Source organism: Ips typographus, linkage group LG16, assembly GCF_016097725.1.
Source record: "Ips typographus isolate SLU linkage group LG16, UJ_Ityp_2.0, whole genome shotgun sequence".
Classification (NCBI taxonomy): domain Eukaryota; kingdom Metazoa; phylum Arthropoda; class Insecta; order Coleoptera; family Curculionidae; genus Ips; species Ips typographus.
In genome coordinates, this window is record NC_138437.1 from 8,629,246 (window position 1) to 8,646,858 (window position 17,613).

Here is a 17,613-nt window from a genome sequence, read left to right on the forward strand (position 1 = left end):
GCACCATGTGAGCATGATCAATCCGACATTAGATTCAAACTAAGCGCTACTTTTTATGCTTGTTTCTTTCTGCTTAATAGCCACCCCATTTAGCTGGTTAAGGTCGATATTGGTTATTTTTAATACCATTTTTTACGTAATTTGTTTCATTATTAATACACATAACCCCGCGTCAGTGTAAAATTTAATAAAACAAGATTCATATAATTATATCATTTAGAACAAATTAGGAGTACCAAAAATAGAAACTGCCCTTTGAGGTATCAGCACCAGCATGGCAAGATATTCACATAAAGCAGGATCTCGCCATCCACCCTGAAAATCGATAAAGCTATGGGCCCATTTGACCTTGCTCTTCGCGCTACATTAATTAACCTTCGGTTATCAAATATTTACTGCTGAAATATTTGCTCAAAATTAACACGTATCATCGTCATTATAGTTAGCAAATTTATTAAACTAGCAGTGTGACGTTTTTTGTCTTTTAAAGATTTTTTTTTGTTAGTTTGACAAACAACAAATATTTATGCATTCAAACATTTTGCCTGCGCAGTATTTTAAAAAACTTTTAGAAGGGAAATCTTATTTATCTAAGCAATACACATACGGAAGGTTTTTGTAAGTGCATTAAACTCATGTTTGGATAAAACTTAATTTTTATGACAACTTGTCGCTTGATTAGATTAAAGCTTTGTGAAAGTGCTTCAAATTTACAAGCAATTTTAAAATTAAACTTTTTACAGGAACACTTATAATTCACACACAAAACAAAAATTCATATCAATGCGCAGCAGCGCAGTCCTCCATCATTTCTTCACCCTCTAGTTATTTTTATTTTACAGCTCCATGGTTTACGTCACACGTAGTACAGTAGAGGTCTCTTGCGTCGCATTGCAATATGACAGAGTGACAGGAAAAAGTAGAATGACAGAAAAGCTTTATTTTTGTACACATTACAAATTAAATAGCATTTTTTCGTAATTGTGGTTACTAAATATAAAATGTAACAGCAAAAGGAGCCTTGCCTGGCGTTGCAGTTGCTCCTTATTCGATCACACCCAGTAAAATTCTGTGATAATTTGCAAAGGAAAATGAGATTTAACGATAAAGAAGTGACAAAATTTGGGGATGGAAAAGCTGATTTGGAGGGTATTTTGAACCACATGAAACCTCAAGGAAATGAGTGGTCAGATTGGTATCAGCAGCCCAGCTTCAAAGAAAGGTATTTTAAGCTTAAAGCTAATATGCTTTTCTACAGCAGGGTAAATGAACAAGAACCTTTGGGAGTTCTAGTTCTTGAGAATGCTCATGTAGCTTATGAACACCCTCATAGAGGTATTCCTTTCGCATTCTCAGTAACCTTTAAAGTTAATGACAAACTCAGAGACAATGAAGCCAAGCATGTATTTTCCTGCAGATGTGAGGCTGATGTTAATGTGTGGGTGTCTGCTTTGAAAATTGCCTCATATGAATATTGGAGATCCCAGTACAGAATTTTGAGCACCAAAATAGCTATGAAAACTGGTAAAGATCCAATTTTAGAATCCTTGAAAAATGCAAACTGTATGAATGTTTCTGTTAAAGTGGAGGTGAAAAAAACAAAAACAAAGGAAACGAAATCAACTTTCTATAGCAATTTTGAGTGTAGTTCTAGAACTTTCTATGAAAGCTCAACTAGTTCACTAACCAATTCTGTTCAAACTAATGGGACCTCAGCAGTGGAAAATCTAATTACTTTTTAGTACCTCAATATTGATCTCTTTTTATTTTGTACTGTTTTAAAAACATTTAATTTTTATTATTTTAATGAGCTTTAAAGATTTACAATGGTCTTGTGTAAGTAATTTATTATTTGTAGTCACAATTTTTATATATTTTGTATCCTGTTAATTTATACATCAAGCTTTCAGTGAGTAAAACAAATGTAATGAAACATAAAATCCTTGCATTGCTTCTGCTAATATAGTTAATTAATTGCAAAGATTATGTAAGAGTTTGTAATTCAAAGTAACATATAAAACAAAATGTGTGGCACAATTGAACTATTACACTATTTATTATTTTTGTCTATTGTGTCACAAATTTTACTTGTTCTAGATCTAAAGTAATAAAATGAATGTATAATAGACAGTAATAAGTGAAAAATTTTCTTCATAGATGATTTAGGGTTAAGAATGTTGTCATCACTGGATATAAATTTTTAGTTGTTAATACAATCCTACTAGTAACTCTAGTCAAGCCCAATAAAATACTATTTTTGTACTAAGTACTGCTGTAAAATTTCTAAAATTTATTTTGAAAAATGAGAACCTTTTTTTAAACTGTGTTTTTTTATTTATGCCCCTTAAATCATAAAAAAGTCTTTAAAATGAAAGTTTTCTGTAAAACCATTTATTTACCATAAAATAACAAAATGAGAACTTATTAAATAACTTATATTTGCTTAAATAATAACAAATTTTTGTTTTAGTACATGTAATAAAAATATCTTACAGTCATAGGGAAAAAATATGAACTTAACAACTTAAATTGCCTTCATTTGGGCCATAAGATCATCCAAACTGATATCATTGCTTGTAGCTTCTTCGGCTTGTTCTAATGGATTGTTATCAGGCATTCCTGGTAATGTGTAAGCCAAGGACAACCCTTCAGCAACAGCAACACATTCTTTTTCCTCTCTACTTTCCTCAACTAGAGAAATGCCCCATTCATTGGATTCATGAATAGGACCTTCATCTTCAACAGCCTCCTGAGCCTGTTCAGGCTTTGGCTTTTCTTTAATCTCAGCTTGCCTTATCTGGCAATATTTGTCATCACAATTTGGATTTGGACGCAAATTCATTGTTGGGAAAAAGTCATTTAGAGCATTATAGCCTAGGTAGTTGCTGACTTGACCAAATTGGAGGAGATACTAAAATATAATATTAAGTTGTCTGAAATAACTGGTATAGAATAAATATACCTTCAAGGCATTTTGTACTAAAAATCCAGCTACAATTCCCATTGTAGTTGGAAGACTAGCAGCACAAACTCCATCCCTTTTCAAGGTCTTCTCATCAATGTTTGAGGCTACTATTAAAGGTGGGGCACACTGGAAATGAGTTTTATTTCAAGTATGAAAGTTTTTATGTTAAGTAGAAAAGTCTTACAGCAAAACAGGCAGTTTCACCTGGTGAAATAAACTGGATATGTCCTGAGACAGCATTTTCAGATACTCCAGATTCAAACCAAGTCAAATTAAATTCATTGCAAGCAGTATTTATGGCAAACCTGGCTTCAAAGTTGTCAACACAACTAAGAACTAGATCCACTGGACCATTTGATAAACTGGATGTTCTGTAATAATAAAATAATGAATTTATAATTGTTACTTTCTGAGATTACTTACGTCAAAGTTTCAGTGAATTTATCAAAATTCTCTACAGTGGTGATGTTGTAATTGTAGGAGAATATTTCTACATCGGGATTAATATTTTTTAAAGTATCTGCAGCTGCAGAAACTTTACTCATTCCTGACTGATGTGGTTGGAAGAAGAGCCTATTCATATTAGCTAGTTCCACTTTATCATAGTCAAACAGCAACAAACGTCCAATTCCACAGCGTGTGAGCATTTCTGCAGTGACACTACCTACACCACCAACTCCAACCACTGCCACTGTGTACTCTCTAATTTTCTCATAATTGTTCACAATGCCCATTCGTTTTAAAGCCATAAGACGGCTGAAATAATATGGCTTTGAAGATTTAAAGCTTCAAAATTTTTCCCTTACCTGTAGGGGTTGCTATCAACAACTTCAGAAGACATATTTTGAATCTTTTCTCTGATAGGGGCATTTCCTTGAGCTTTGGCTAGTTGAGCCTCCAACTGAGATATTTTATTCTTAAGTTCTTCTACAGAATCCATTGTGATTGTTAGTTCAAATTAAACATATGTAAAGATTTTTTTAACAAGATTTTTTTATCCAACACAACAAGAAAATGTCAAAATGAAACATGTTGAGGTTAGGTTAGGGTTTGTACAATAATCAAATAATCATTATTGCGCTCTTTTATTATTAGGTAAAAGAAAAATGTAATAGACAAGGAAAAACATATTTATGTTTTTGGTGTCAACCCTGTATGCTTCTTTTTAATTTCTAAGTCAGTTGACATTAGACAGAATCATTGAATATAAAGAAGACATGTTTATTTTTCTCTGTCAAACTTTAAAAATAATAAGGTTATATTAGATCAAAAAATTTTAAGTCACAGTGCATTGAGATGATTTATTAAACTCCTTATTTAATTGCATAACAGACACAGAAAACGGCATAAACAACCGGATATGGCTAATCACTTAAAAAACCACGCATTAAATAACATGCCAAACATGAAGCCTGCTCATGGTAGGTATTCAAATTCTGGAATAATAAAGTTTATTACAGGCTCAAAGAATTAGGACCAATTAATCACAATATATAGGTTGTACGTTTATAAAATGGGTTTTCACTGCTGTTTAATTCAATGGAACAAATGTCTATGAGTTGTGTTTGTATTCTAGGTCCAAACAACTGTTCAAATAAAATACCTGAAAGTCAGCCAAATACCTCCAGACCTATGCACATAAGGCGACTAGAGCAAGTTTTAAATATACAACCTTTCCTAAACACTTTTCACACCCAAGATCCAAATAGTGATAGTGATAGTAGTGAAGATAACAATTATTCAGAGTCTTTGGATAATGGGTTTAAAGAGGAGTCCCATTCTGCAAAGGATTATTATAATTTTGAGAATGTCACTGCAAGTCGCAAGTGGCTTGCTAATATACTTTCAGAAAATATAGATACAGGCCCTGAGGATGCTCCTTATAAATGCTTATTAAAAATGCATGCTTATCAGAAGAAATTGAGGAAAAATAAAGTGGTAAGTGGTTATAATCTAATTATTACAGTCTGGATTTTTATGACTGTTTGTTGTAATGTTTTTGATGATTCTCCAAATTTTCAGCAAGGTCAGTAATAAGATCCTGAATAATAGTCAAAGGCAGGAAGTAAATTTAGAATGTGTGATATGCTAGACTATTTTTTCTAATCAGTTGTGTACTTTAGGTGTTTTGATGTAGATACTAGAGAGGAATGTTTTTTTTATTCAAATTACTGATTTTGATATCTTTATAGTTTTGTTTTCACAAATTTTGAACTAATTTCAATTGGTGGTTGTCTAAATAAACAATGTTTTACTTCATGTATCTCCACCTGATGTCCTCAGATTAAAAATGCCAGAATTTACATATTTGTTCTACAACATACTGCTGGGAAAAGGTACTTTTTGCAATTCACCAACATATCAAGACTTATCATTCATTAGTTAATGATGTTTGATGAGTAACATTGATATCTAAAAGATTACTCATTATCTAGAAATCGGAATGGTGGTTTTCAAATATTTTGAAGAAAAAAGTTAAATTTGTGATTACTAGTTAATCTATTTATAAAAATACAAATTATATGTTATACACCATTTTGTTTGCATTGCACTTTTTCTTGTTATTCCTGAGTGGTTTAAGAAGAATGTACTTAAAATAGTAGGATTTTATAAATAACTATTACTCAACCTTTCCTTATAGAAAAACAAAATTTTGAAATGTTTCTGTTTAACTTTTATATAAATTAATGCAAATATTTCCAAACAGAGACTAGTTTTGTAATTCCATGTAATCTCAGAGAAACATCAAATCAACAGACATTTAACAAAAAACAAAACTGAGAAATTTGTCTGTATTGTTGGGAAATCATTACATATCCTTATTTGTTATTTTTTTGGAAGAATTTCGACCATTCAATGTATTATGGTGCTGGTCTCATAAGCGCCGTAGATCGTTACCCAGAAATAGAAAAAGAAATTCCTGCCAACTTAAGAAAAGCTACCTACCTTCATCACAAAGATGATTTGAAATCTTCCCTTTACGATGGTGACATTATGGATGATATATCTGTGGTAATTAATTTTTTTTATGTGATTTTCAAATCTAACCTACAAATTTAATTTCGAATAGGATGAGCCCTGTTTAGATTTAAATTTAGAAAATGGAATTAGTGAATATCCAAATTTGGATGGTGATTTTGAAGATAGTAATGCTAATATTGACTACAATCACTCGAATATTTCCGCTCAAGTAATGCCATCTGTGGTTATGAGTGGACATGGTTCTTCCAAGAAAAAAGCAAAAAAATTCAAAGATGAAGAAGCAAAACGGAAGTGGGAGGAAATGATGACGACTAAAAGACGGAAACTGTTTATAAGTATAGCAAAAAAAGAAATTGGAAAGCAACATAGAGCAAAGACTAATAAACATAAAGAGATGTTGTTGCAGTGTAAACGAGTTGCCTCACATTGTGCTAAGTATCCCCGACAGAAAGCTGTAAGTATTGTTATCGCCGTAATTGCAATCATTATACAACATTATTTTTTGCTTTCAGCTTCAATCTGCTAGAGTAGTAAAAGAACAACAATGGCGTATGAAACGGTTAGCTAGAGAAAGTATAGCTTATTGGAAACGGTCGCGACGTTTTGACCGAGAAGTGAAAAAACGACTAGAAAAAGAAGCGGAAGAACAACGCAAAATTGACCATGAACTAATAGAAGCCAAACGTCAACAAAGAAAACTGAACTTCCTTATAACCCAAACCGAACTTTACGCTCACTTTATGTCAAAAAAACTAGGAACAGCTTCAACAGAAGAACAGTTGAGAATTTTAAGCCAACTAGACGAAGAAAAGATAAATAAGCTCATAGGGGATGATTACGATTCTGAAAGCATGAAAGAGCAAGCCAAACGTAATGCACAGGACGCGTTTCAAAGCGAGAAAGCCCGAACAAAAATTTTTGATCAGCAAGCCAATTCTTGCCTCACTGAAGTAGAACACATAGATGGAGAACAACCCCAACCTGATATGTTCAAAGGAATACTTAAGGGCTACCAACTGAAAGGAATGAATTGGTTGGCCAACTTATACTCTCAAGGAATAAGCGGCATATTAGCTGATGAGATGGGTTTAGGGAAAACTGTGCAGAGCATCGCTTTTCTATGCCATATTGCCGAGAAGTACTGTAAGTTTATTATGTCACAAATGTTTAAAGTTGTTTAAAAAAATATATTGCAGCTGTTTGGGGCCCGTTTTTGATTATCTCGCCAGCGTCGACGTTGCATAATTGGCAACAAGAAATTGCCAAGTTTGTTCCTGACTTTAAAGTTGTACCTTATTGGGGAAATCCTAATGAGAGGAAAATTTTAAGGCAGTTTTGGGATCAGAAAGATATTTACACAAGGGATGCTAGTTTTCATATTGTTGTCACTTCATATCAAGTAAGTACTACAAGTAACTACAGTATAGATATGATAGGATTAGTTTTGAATGCTGTGCCAGTTGGTAATTGGATTAAATTCGATTTTTAATAGGATTTAATATGCTTATAAGAGGTTTATTTTGTTTATATTTTATGAAAGTAACATTTTAAGAATTATTAACTAGTAGGATTGTCACCTAGTGGATTTGACTGGACTGAGAGTTTTAAGGTCAACTAAAAAAATCAACCCTAAATTAAAAACAAGAATACTGGGGCAGAATCTGATACATAGTAAAGAAGCCTGTGTAATGGTCTTTAAAATACATTTACACTTTCTTATCAAGCATTATACCTTCACTTGTTCTTTTTAGATTGTGATAACAGACATAAAATACTTCAATCGTATAAAATGGCAATACATGATTCTGGACGAAGCTCAAGCTATTAAAAGCACCAGCTCGATGCGTTGGAAAACTTTGCTAGGTTTTAGTTGTAGAAATCGTCTTTTGCTTAGTGGAACCCCGATCCAGAATAGTATGGCCGAACTGTGGGCTTTGTTGCACTTTATTATGCCTACACTCTTTGACTCGCATGATGAGTTTAATGAGTGGTTTTCTAAAGATATTGAGAGTCACGCGGAAAATAAGACTGGTATTGATGAGAGTAAGTTTTTTTAATTAAAATTTTGTCAAGAAGCTGATGTTATTCTTTTTTTAGAGCATCTTTCAAGGTTGCATATGATTTTGAAACCTTTTATGTTACGGAGAATAAAAAAGGATGTAGAAAATGAGTTGTCAGATAAAATCGAGGTGATGGTGTATTGTCCATTAACAACAAGACAAAATTTGTTGTATTTAGCTCTCAAGCAGAAAATTAAAATTGAAGATTTGTTGCATTATTCAGTTGGAGGAGGTGATTCTCACAATGTTGACAAAAACTTCACATCCAACTTGATGAATTTAGTTATGCAGTTTCGGAAGGTACAGATAACCTTTTCAAAGCTTCAGAGTGAGATAACTTGGTGATTTTGTAGGTTTGTAACCATCCGGAGTTATTTGAAAGAAGAGATGCTAAATCTCCTATTAGGATACAGCCAGTGTTCTATACTATGCCCTATTTAGTTTACGATAGTAACATCAGACAGGATACTTTCCTAAAAATAAACAAACTCCTAACATTTACTCCAGAGTATATTTCTAAAGCAATGTCATCAAGAAACTCATTCTTTAACTTATTAAACTACTTGGACATCTCAGTCAAAGAATTGTTTGGAATTTTGTTAGGGGACATCGTAACTAGGTGGAGATCATACTTTGAAATTGAAAAACGAGAAGAACTACTGTACCACCGAAAATTGTGGCATCCCAACATTCACCCAAAACCAAATTTAAGTTTCAAACACGAGCTCAGACTGAGTAAAGCTCAAATAGAAAGCAGCAAAGTTTTGACAGATCTGCTTTTTGTCCGGGAAATTACTGCCAGTCATGTGGTGTATACTCATCAAGATTACACTTTTCATTCAATGCAAGAGACTGTAGAGCATAGAAATATACGATACAAGAAGGAGAGAAACTTAGAGGAAGAAAGTATTGATGTAGAGTGTGATAGAACTGCAACTCCCGGTTTTGAGTTTCCTCATATTAAAAGACCTTCCAGGCTGTTCTGTTGTGAAAAGACTGAAATTCCTTCCTACTTATTCTTTAATATGCCTAAGGTACTATATTGTCAGGTAAATTTAAGATGTGTTCACTAAATCATTTTATTATTGTAGTGTTCTGCCGCCGCTATCAGTACATATTGCTACTCAAGAAGAGCAGCATGGGGTTTACAAAGACACATAGACGACTACAGTTACAACTCGTTAAACAAGTATTGGGCTGAAGTTACAGGACACAATTTTAAACCTAAAACTGTACAACTAATAACACCAAAACCTGAAGATTGTTTAGAACGCATTACTCCAGTCAGCGGTTGGTCGAATATTGCCATTCCAGATAAAGAAAGTCTGGTAACTGATTCAGGAAAATTATTCGTATTGGATGGACTTTTAAGAAAACTGAAGGAGGAAGGGCATCGGGTGCTTATATATTCTCAGATGACTAAAATGATTGACTTATTAGAGGTAATAGTGTAAAATTGGATCGTTGTTCTTGACTGTAATTACGTTGAACTGCAGGAATACATGTGGCACCGGCATCATAAGTATATGAGACTGGATGGTTCATCGAAAATTTCGGAAAGACGAGATATGGTAGCTGATTTTCAAGCTAGGGCTGATATATTTGTGTTTTTGCTGTCTACGAGGGCTGGTGGTCTTGGTATTAATTTAACTGCTGCAGATACGGTAAGTGACTATGTTTTCTTTGCCTGTAAAGTGATAATAACTGTCTTAATTATCTTATTGAACTTTCAAACACGATTAATAATTTGGGATGTATGTTTTGCGTCTAGTATTGCCTACCTTCATAGTTTTGACCAATCATTTTTAGATGTTTTCTATAGCGAGTGGGTTAAATTGTCCGAATGTTTCTTCTTTTAGAATTTTAATAGATTACTTTGACAGTTAAAATTAATTTTTATAGAATATACACACTTCAAAATAGTCTGTACTTGTTTGCCAAGCATGTACTGTTTTTATAGCTATCTGTCTACATATCACTAGTACTTACACACAGGGTCATCTATCGATGTATTTCAATGGTAATTTATTTATCTGTATAAAGTATTTAAGCACAATAATTCTTGAAATCGACAATGGAGTTTCAGTTTATGTGACACAGATGGCCTCACTTGTGCTGTTTATTATAGTCTATGGTTCTGGTAGTGTATATGGTGTCTTACTTCTTTTTTCTAGAAGTATGACGTAATTATTTTAGTAGAAGTAATTCATCAGCAGAAGAAGTAATCGTTCGAATGTTGATGTCCTAATGCAAATCATGGAATAGGTCAAACAAGTGTCCCCGATGCATACTGTCGTGGTCTTCGTCGAAAGTAAACGCTGGTGTTCGTGGAGCAGTACGCATTGGAATTATGAAAGATAAAATTATTACCGGTATTGAACAAGGTACTGCAATTTAGAACGGTGTCTGCTTGTTAACGGACAGAGGCGTGCGTGTCATCGAGTTGGAAATTTTCTCTTTTAATACAAACTCGCAAGTCAGTAGCAATGAATAGTAAAGACCCGCAATAATAACTCAATTAATGTACTAGCAATTTCTAAGTAGCAGCTAATTAAAAAAAGAATGGAAAACAATAAATGTTATGCGTGGTTATGCAAATGAGTCGGAGCACAACAAAAAGTGAATGAATTTATTGTTGGGTTAACGGTGGATTTCGTGATGGTGAAGATCAGCCCGGCTATAAATCTTCAGGACAAATGGGTGCTCAGGTACCTCCCGAGCCTGATGAGAACAATCCGAACAAAAAAGAGATTAAAATAGTAGCGATAACATTATTTGCATGCCGTGGTCCGGCTTTCGGACGGTTTTTGCCTCGAATTTCGTATTCCCCGCGACGCTACCTGTTAATGGACGGTCTGTGGCCGCGGAATGCTCTGACGTCGACCGATCGTGGATTCGCTGAGAACTTTTCAGCGTGATTCTCCCAGCATGTTTGTCGAAGTACGTGGACGCTGCATCCGTTATGCGGCGACCTGGACAAACTGCACGATTCCTTTACGTTTTCTTATTTACAACCTTGTGTATTCCACTCTCATCTGCACGTCCTTGCCTTTAGGCCATATTCATAATAGATGGGAAGTAAACAAAAAAGTGGACGATATTTCAGTTCCACTTTGTTATTGACAATGTTGTTCAGTAAACATTTTTTATACGTAATTGGTTTATGAAATAGCACAGAGCCACTATGAGAATCTTGAAAATGGTAACAACTTATCTTGACACAGCCCATATTAGATTTAAAGTAAATACTTTTCATGTCCGTATTATAATAACCTTTTTGGTGTTTGTTATTGTTAAAGAAATTTTACTTAGACACCCTTTATACACTATTTTAGAAAATATGATTTACTGAATAATAATCTAAATTTAAAATATTCATCAGCACTTTTGTGGTTTTGACATGTATACATGAGCGTTTTTGGTTTTGGTTCATTGATTGAATGCTCATGTGACTATGACGTTTTCTGACTTGTGGCTAATAGACCTAATAAAAAAGCATTGAAAAATCAAACCGCAAATAATGCATTTTTAACTGTAATGATTCTACGATTGTGTTACCTTATTTTCTCCTGGTGGTACGAAAAAAAAACAAACAACTATCCATGCAATTTGTTAAACTAAGCGCCACAGTGTTCTTATGAATTAAATCACCTATAGCAATCGATAATTTGTTATAATGTCAATGCCGTTTGTTACTCGTTATTTATTCATCTCAGGTTTGGATTATACAAGAAAATGTGACATTATCAAAAGGGAGATATAAATTGTTCGATTCCTGTTATTGCAAAATGCACCCATTAAACGGCTGTTCTACAGGGTGAGTCAAAGCTCATGTTCGTGGAATTGATGGTGAGAAACTCCTTTCGCGCCACGAGATGGAAAAGGCAATCTTGCATTTATTTGGCATATATGGAGTGGCGTTGCATGATGCTTATTAAACTAGAATGGCGCCTATCTATTAAAAACAAAATAACTCAAAGCGAATGCTTATATATTCGTGTTTTAATTGTGTGAAATATCATGCCATCGTGCGCACCTATTCAAAGTGGAGTACCTAAAAAGTCAACTTGCGAGCGGAATTGAGACTAAGAATGGCTAAAATATGTATCGGTATCACCAGAAGCATCTACATCTAAGTTTATTTAAATAGTTTTTCCTATTTCCCATACGGCTGCTATTCCATCTAAGCTTATCAGTTTGCCGCATCTTTTTCGCAATAATCAGCAGTTACGGTAGCCAAGTAGCACGTGTAAAGGGTGGGTTTCGCTCTTAGGTGGTTGTACACGTGCGGGGCAGGAAATGGCTTCCTCTCGTTTCCGGGACTTTCATACCGCGCCATCCTACACTACCCTTATTAAGTACTTTTCAAAGATCGCATTGGAGAACCACAGCCACTTCAAGTCTTATTTGGACAACACCGTCCGTTATCGAGATTTTCGGGGGTGGCACGATTTTAACTACCCCTTTATAATGTCCTAAGTACCGCTATCGCGGTTTAATCTCTTTTTCTTCGACAGCCTGCATGAAAGACTAACCCTCTTTAATTATCTCTTTAGGGATTAATTTTAAAAACTTCAATGAACTTTAAGAAAAAAAATACTCACAACAACGAGGGCAATAGACGAATTAAAACGATCATAATGTTTTTCTAGCTAACTATGTTACTAAGTTATACTCCAAGAACGTGCCGGTAATGTTAAGTGGGCGTGTACGAGCTCCTGAATATGTTAAGCGATAATATTCGGAGAACATATTGAATTTTAATACCTTCACTCCTGTACGTGAGTCGACCGTGTGAAATTTTACTTTGCCAATTGCCAAATTATCGTAGACGGTCTTGATGGATAAATAATTAATTTACCCATAAAATTAGGGCTCTTTTGTTCACACCGTATGATGACACTGCTTTTTGTTTGTATTTTTCTTTCTGTCGAGTCAAGTGGATTCAGTAAAGGTGACCTACTTTTAATACAGGAGATAATGAAATGTTCATTAAACTTATTGTGTTTTCTTTTAGCAGTATTTGTATACAATTCTCACTGTGTTTTAAATTAGTAATAAATATCCTTTTCTAAGAAATTAGGAAATAAGACTTTATTTTTTACATTTGGCAAATTGTTGCAGGTAATATTTTATGATAGTGACTGGAATCCAACTGTAGATCAACAAGCTATGGATAGAGCTCATAGATTAGGTCAAACAAAACAAGTAACTGTTTATAGATTGATTTGTAAAGGATCGATCGAAGAACGTATATTACAACGAGCTAGAGAAAAAAGCGAGGTATACAATCAGAAAACCTCTAGGAATTATATATGAGTATTGCTGCGAGTTTTCCGATGTTATTCCAATGGCGCTTTAAATAATTCAGGTTGTTTTGTGCTTTATAATTTTGTGCCAGATCCTGTAAGGTTGTCATGTATAATTCCTAATAGGTTTGACAAGTTTAAATTATGTAATGTTAATTAGCTTGGTGAAATAGTTTTCTCATTCATGATTATGTAAAATTGTTAGATACAAAAACTAGTAATCAGCGGAGGAAATTTCAAGCCTGATACTCTGAAGCCGAAAGAAGTGGTTTCTCTTCTACTCGACGACGATGAATTAGTTCAAAAATGTACGTTCGGTTTTTTTTCTTCTTGGGAAGAGCTATACGTTGATAATTAATTTATTTTAGATCACCTAAAAGTCGAGAACAAGTCGACGACAGAGGAAGCGAGAGACGATAAAAAGCGAAAATTGGCTTTTAAGGTAACAACGAATGGGCTACTATATTTTATTCGTATAATTACCATCCGGTCACCTTTTATTATTATAATTATTGAATCGCAACGTCTTTCTCACACTGGTTTATATATCGTCAGACAATTCCGGCTGCTGAGGCTAAAAGGGCTAAAGTGGAACCTTTGACTCCTTTACAAGACTCCAACGAAGAACCTCCGGCTAGTCCCTCCAGTGAAATTGATCCTGATGGTGCTGGTGAGGATGCAGATATTATAAACGACGATGATTCTCCTATAACTAATAGTAAGTCATTAAGTTCTATTCTTTTGGGTCGTTTATTTATTAATTAATATTTTAAATTGTTTCAGAGTATACAGTATACAACGTATATGGATCTACTGTAAGGCCTAGACCAGCAAGAGGAGGTCATACGAAGAGGGGAAGACCTAGAGGCTCAAGGTCTCGGGCTGTAACTTCAATAGGTAGGAACAACGCAGCACCAAACGGACCTATAAGCACAGGAATTCCTATTAGTAAGTTTTTAAACATTTTTTTTCGGTTTGGGTTCTGTGTTAACTTTAAGAGTACCTAAAACTTTGAGGAATCCCTATAACATTTATACGTCTCGCAGAAATATCTTTACGCGCATAACATTTGCACGGAACTAAAAATACGTACAGACAAGTCGGCTATTGTCTTGGAATAAATGTCAGCTATCGGTGAGCTGCAGCGAATTTGGATTTGCTTTGATTACACCCAGGGCAATATTTGAGCCACGTTCTCTTAAGTCTTTTCAGGGTAATATTACAGATGAAGAGGGAAAGCAGCGTATTTAGGTTAGCAAGTAATTTTATACAGTGTGACTTTAATATTAAATCTGTATAACTCTTTATACAGACACAAAAACTGTCACTTGTCAAATTTGCTTGTGAGTTTGTAAACTGAATCTTCATCTCTATTATTCCATTTGAAGACAGTGGCCTGATTACATAATTTTTACCTACTTGAAAGTAGGTAGCTGGCAAGTGTGGGTCTTTCAAAACGTAAAAAACTACCTTGATTGTATTTTGAGAAAGAAAAAGGACTAAAAAGGGGGAGCATCCGACCCAAATCGAGGCAGAAGGCGGCAACTCTTCCCGACATCTGGCGGATATCCTTCAGGAAATCTATTCAAAGGTGGTTCTAAAGGTGGCTGTTTTTTGCGCAGGTACCTCGCGGCAACTGGTACTCATTTGCGTATAAAAAACCGGCCCAAAAAACTTTGTTTTCCGATACGCGCGCCTTCGAAAACCCGGAAGCGGAATATTTCAGTCGGGGACCTAGTTTTTAATTTAGGAAAGGACGGCGGGAACATATGGTCCTATTTAAAGATTTTTTATGGTTCGTCAGATCAGTACGACCGCGAGGAAATGCAGCTTTTACGTTGATAACCCAATTTTAAACGGTTAAATCTTTTGCTTTTGTCTAAATTGTCGATTAAACACTTCTTAACAGTAATTTTTATACGCGTTTACGATTTAATTCGACCGAAAAATCGCGTTAGTAAACTAAAAAAAAAGTAATAATAAGGCCAAAATTCCAATCTACACCATAATTCGGCGTAACTCACAAAAAAAATTCCTTTTATTTATTATTTCAATTTGAACACGTATTGTTTTGAGTACTTAAGTGTTAAATGTTTTTTATTTTCTTTTCATCCCGTCTACTTTGTGCAATGTAATTGAAACTTCAAATTGGCTTTTTTTGAAAACACCGTTAATCGTTCAATTTAGTATAACCGCAATAAGCTGTAAAACGTGAACTGGACATCTTATTGAATATATGAGAGTGAGAATTTAACTCTGACTTGATTTCTAAGCTGCATAACATTGTTAGTGTGGTCTATTTGAAGGCAATAAAACGCTTTTTCCAGCCACATTAAACTCCTTTGGGGAGCCTAATTCAACTCAAGACTCGGCGTCTTCAGTATCTTCTACGCAGTCATCCCCTAGAGGTGCCGGTGAAACACCACTAGATCTAATGGGATTATCGGGTACGCCCCCTGCCAGACGAGGCCCCGGGAGGCCGCGGCTTCGACCTTCTGGGCCTGCGCATGCAGGCTCTCGGACTCCTCGTCCGCGCAAGCCCGCTAGACCTTTACCCGTGCCATTACCGACCGAACCTGCCATTAGTTCGCAAATCTCTTCAGCTTATTCATTTTATGAATTCCCCGACGATTAATAATACTAGGGCTAATTATCTTTATATGTGTTTGGAGGTTAAAAACTACTACTAGACTACTTTTATAGTTTCTTCAATGTCATTAATTCTGACGTTGTTTATGATTGTACCGTTTGGTTAGTTTTAGTTTTTCCAAGTCATCGAATTTTTAAGGAATCATTTTCTTTGAACGTTCCGTATATTGTTCCGCTAATTTATTGATAGTACCTGGTAGCAACTGAAATCAGAAGCTAAAATGTCAGCTATCAAAACTTGATCGTTGACATTATTGCTTCGCTGTCAAGAATAATTTGAGACCATAATTGGGGCAATGATATACGTAGGGTGTTCAATTTAAGAAAATTCCAGCTGAAATTTTAGAGGTTGAGGTAAAATCGAAAAGTAATTTTTATGGGACAATTTTCATGGTATTACACTTTGTGACTTTGAACTAGTTAATTGAACGGCTAGTTATGTAACTTTTTGAGTAAAATCCACTGGCGTAGAGAAACGAGAACTTTTTTATTGTTTATTATTTTAATTCACCTTATCAATATACTATTTCATAGCAACTATACTCCTCATATTAAGTTCATGTTTTGTTTCTCCGCCACTGTGTTTTACGCAATGCTGTTTTACATAGCTGAGAACAGTCTGTATTCGTATTATTCTAATAAATTGCCAATTGCACTGTGACATTTTTTTTAATATAATCTAACTAATCAATTACATATAAGAAAATATTTTCACTCTTATCAATTAAATTTTAGCAATTATTGTTGTATATATAGATGGTGTTTCAAATTTTCTTAATAATTAATACTTTAATATTAAATTTAATGTGTATAGTTCTTTTTGTATATAGTTTATCACTTCGGATCTATATTGTGATTTTATTGTAGCTATGTAAGAAATATTGTTAGGTTTATGATTTGTCTAAAGTCGTGTAAAATAATACTGGTACCTGAAGACATTGGAATCCGTTTTTAATTTTTTTGTAATTGTCTTTCTCTATTGTATGAAATGTGTATATTGTACCTCTACACGGTTTGTAGGTATATTACTCGTAAACTTATGTAATTTAAGAGAAGTTTTTTATTTTAGTCTTTTAACAGTATTTATGACGGTTATTGATTTTCTGAATTTAATATAGCTGCGGTACAAACGATCATATTTTCCACTGCAGATAATCAATAATATAGAATTTATGCCGGGTGTAAAACATATTCAAACATTCTTTTATTAAGCAATAAAATAGTCATCTAATTATTTAAATTATTGAATTTTTTATTTATTGAACTACGAAAAGTGTGAAATTGTATGTTTGAGCGTAATAATTGTATTTTTTTTTTAATTATATACTTTTACAATAATTCAATTTATGTTTTTAGCTAATGATCCAATTGATTAATAAAATTATTTTCAAATTGAGATTGTTTTTTTTTTAATCCTATTAGTAATGTACTATAAATTTCACCTGAAGGGTTACGCCATTGGTAAGTTATGGTGGTAATCAAGGGTTGGTTACGTTAAAGCAACTGCTGGAAAGGTCGGCCCTACCCTTAAATGCGGCAGGTTTGAAAAAGGGGTTAACATATACGACTTTCCCCGTTTGTTTCAGTAACCTAAATTATTTTAAAACTCACCCCGATATTGCGAGTCATTTATGGCCAGAAGTGCAGT

General features: G+C 34.1%; 3 protein-coding genes across 3 annotated transcripts; 2 read left to right on the top strand and 1 right to left on the bottom strand.

Moving 5' to 3' along the window:
• Positions 1–875: 875 nt before the first annotated feature.
• On the top strand, positions 876–2,321 carry LOC145738663 (pleckstrin homology domain-containing family J member 1-like). Its single transcript, XM_081993593.1, has one exon. The coding sequence runs from the start codon at positions 1,092–1,094 to the stop codon at positions 1,740–1,742; it is 651 nt and encodes a 216-aa protein (XP_081849719.1). The 5' UTR covers positions 876–1,091; the 3' UTR covers positions 1,743–2,321.
• Positions 2,322–2,375: 54 nt separating this feature from the next.
• On the bottom strand, positions 2,376–4,004 carry Uba5 (Ubiquitin-like activating enzyme 5). Its single transcript, XM_081993586.1, has 5 exons — positions 3,772–4,004; positions 3,389–3,721; positions 3,150–3,336; positions 2,963–3,091; positions 2,376–2,911 (listed from the first exon to the last, which is right to left on the bottom strand). Exons 1-5 carry the CDS (start codon positions 3,903–3,905, stop codon positions 2,525–2,527), a joined length of 1,170 nt encoding a protein of 389 aa, XP_081849712.1. The 5' UTR covers positions 3,906–4,004; the 3' UTR covers positions 2,376–2,524.
• Positions 4,005–4,196: 192 nt separating this feature from the next.
• On the top strand, positions 4,197–17,361 carry Ino80 (chromatin-remodeling ATPase INO80). The gene is made up of 17 exons (XM_081993568.1): positions 4,197–4,386; positions 4,542–4,903; positions 5,807–5,977; positions 6,036–6,401; positions 6,460–7,090; positions 7,144–7,346; positions 7,699–7,990; positions 8,045–8,307; positions 8,361–9,041; positions 9,099–9,449; positions 9,504–9,671; positions 13,132–13,290; positions 13,522–13,624; positions 13,685–13,758; positions 13,872–14,034; positions 14,100–14,264; positions 15,644–17,361. Exons 1-17 carry the CDS (start codon positions 4,326–4,328, stop codon positions 15,949–15,951), a joined length of 4,521 nt encoding a protein of 1,506 aa, XP_081849694.1. The 5' UTR covers positions 4,197–4,325; the 3' UTR covers positions 15,952–17,361.
• Positions 17,362–17,613: the final 252 nt, after the last annotated feature.

Excerpts from the sequence above, each read along its gene's own strand:
- Uba5 (XM_081993586.1), bottom strand. The coding sequence starts at position 3,905 with ATGGATTCTGTAGAAGAACTTAAGAATAAAATATCTCAGTTGGAGGCT. Across the intron at positions 3,722-3,771 it reads GTTGATAGCAACCCCTACAG|CCGTCTTATGGCTTTAAAAC; the intron begins GTAAGGGAAAAA and ends ATATTATTTCAG. Across the intron at positions 3,337-3,388 it reads AAATTCACTGAAACTTTGAC|AACATCCAGTTTATCAAATG; the intron begins GTAAGTAATCTC and ends TTATTATTACAG.
- LOC145738663 (XM_081993593.1), top strand. The coding sequence starts at position 1,092 with ATGAGATTTAACGATAAAGAAGTGACAAAATTTGGGGATGGAAAAGCT.
- Ino80 (XM_081993568.1), top strand. The coding sequence starts at position 4,326 with ATGGCTAATCACTTAAAAAACCACGCATTAAATAACATGCCAAACATG. Across the intron at positions 8,308-8,360 it reads TAGTTATGCAGTTTCGGAAG|GTTTGTAACCATCCGGAGTT; the intron begins GTACAGATAACC and ends GTGATTTTGTAG. Across the intron at positions 9,672-13,131 it reads ATTTAACTGCTGCAGATACG|GTAATATTTTATGATAGTGA; the intron begins GTAAGTGACTAT and ends AAATTGTTGCAG.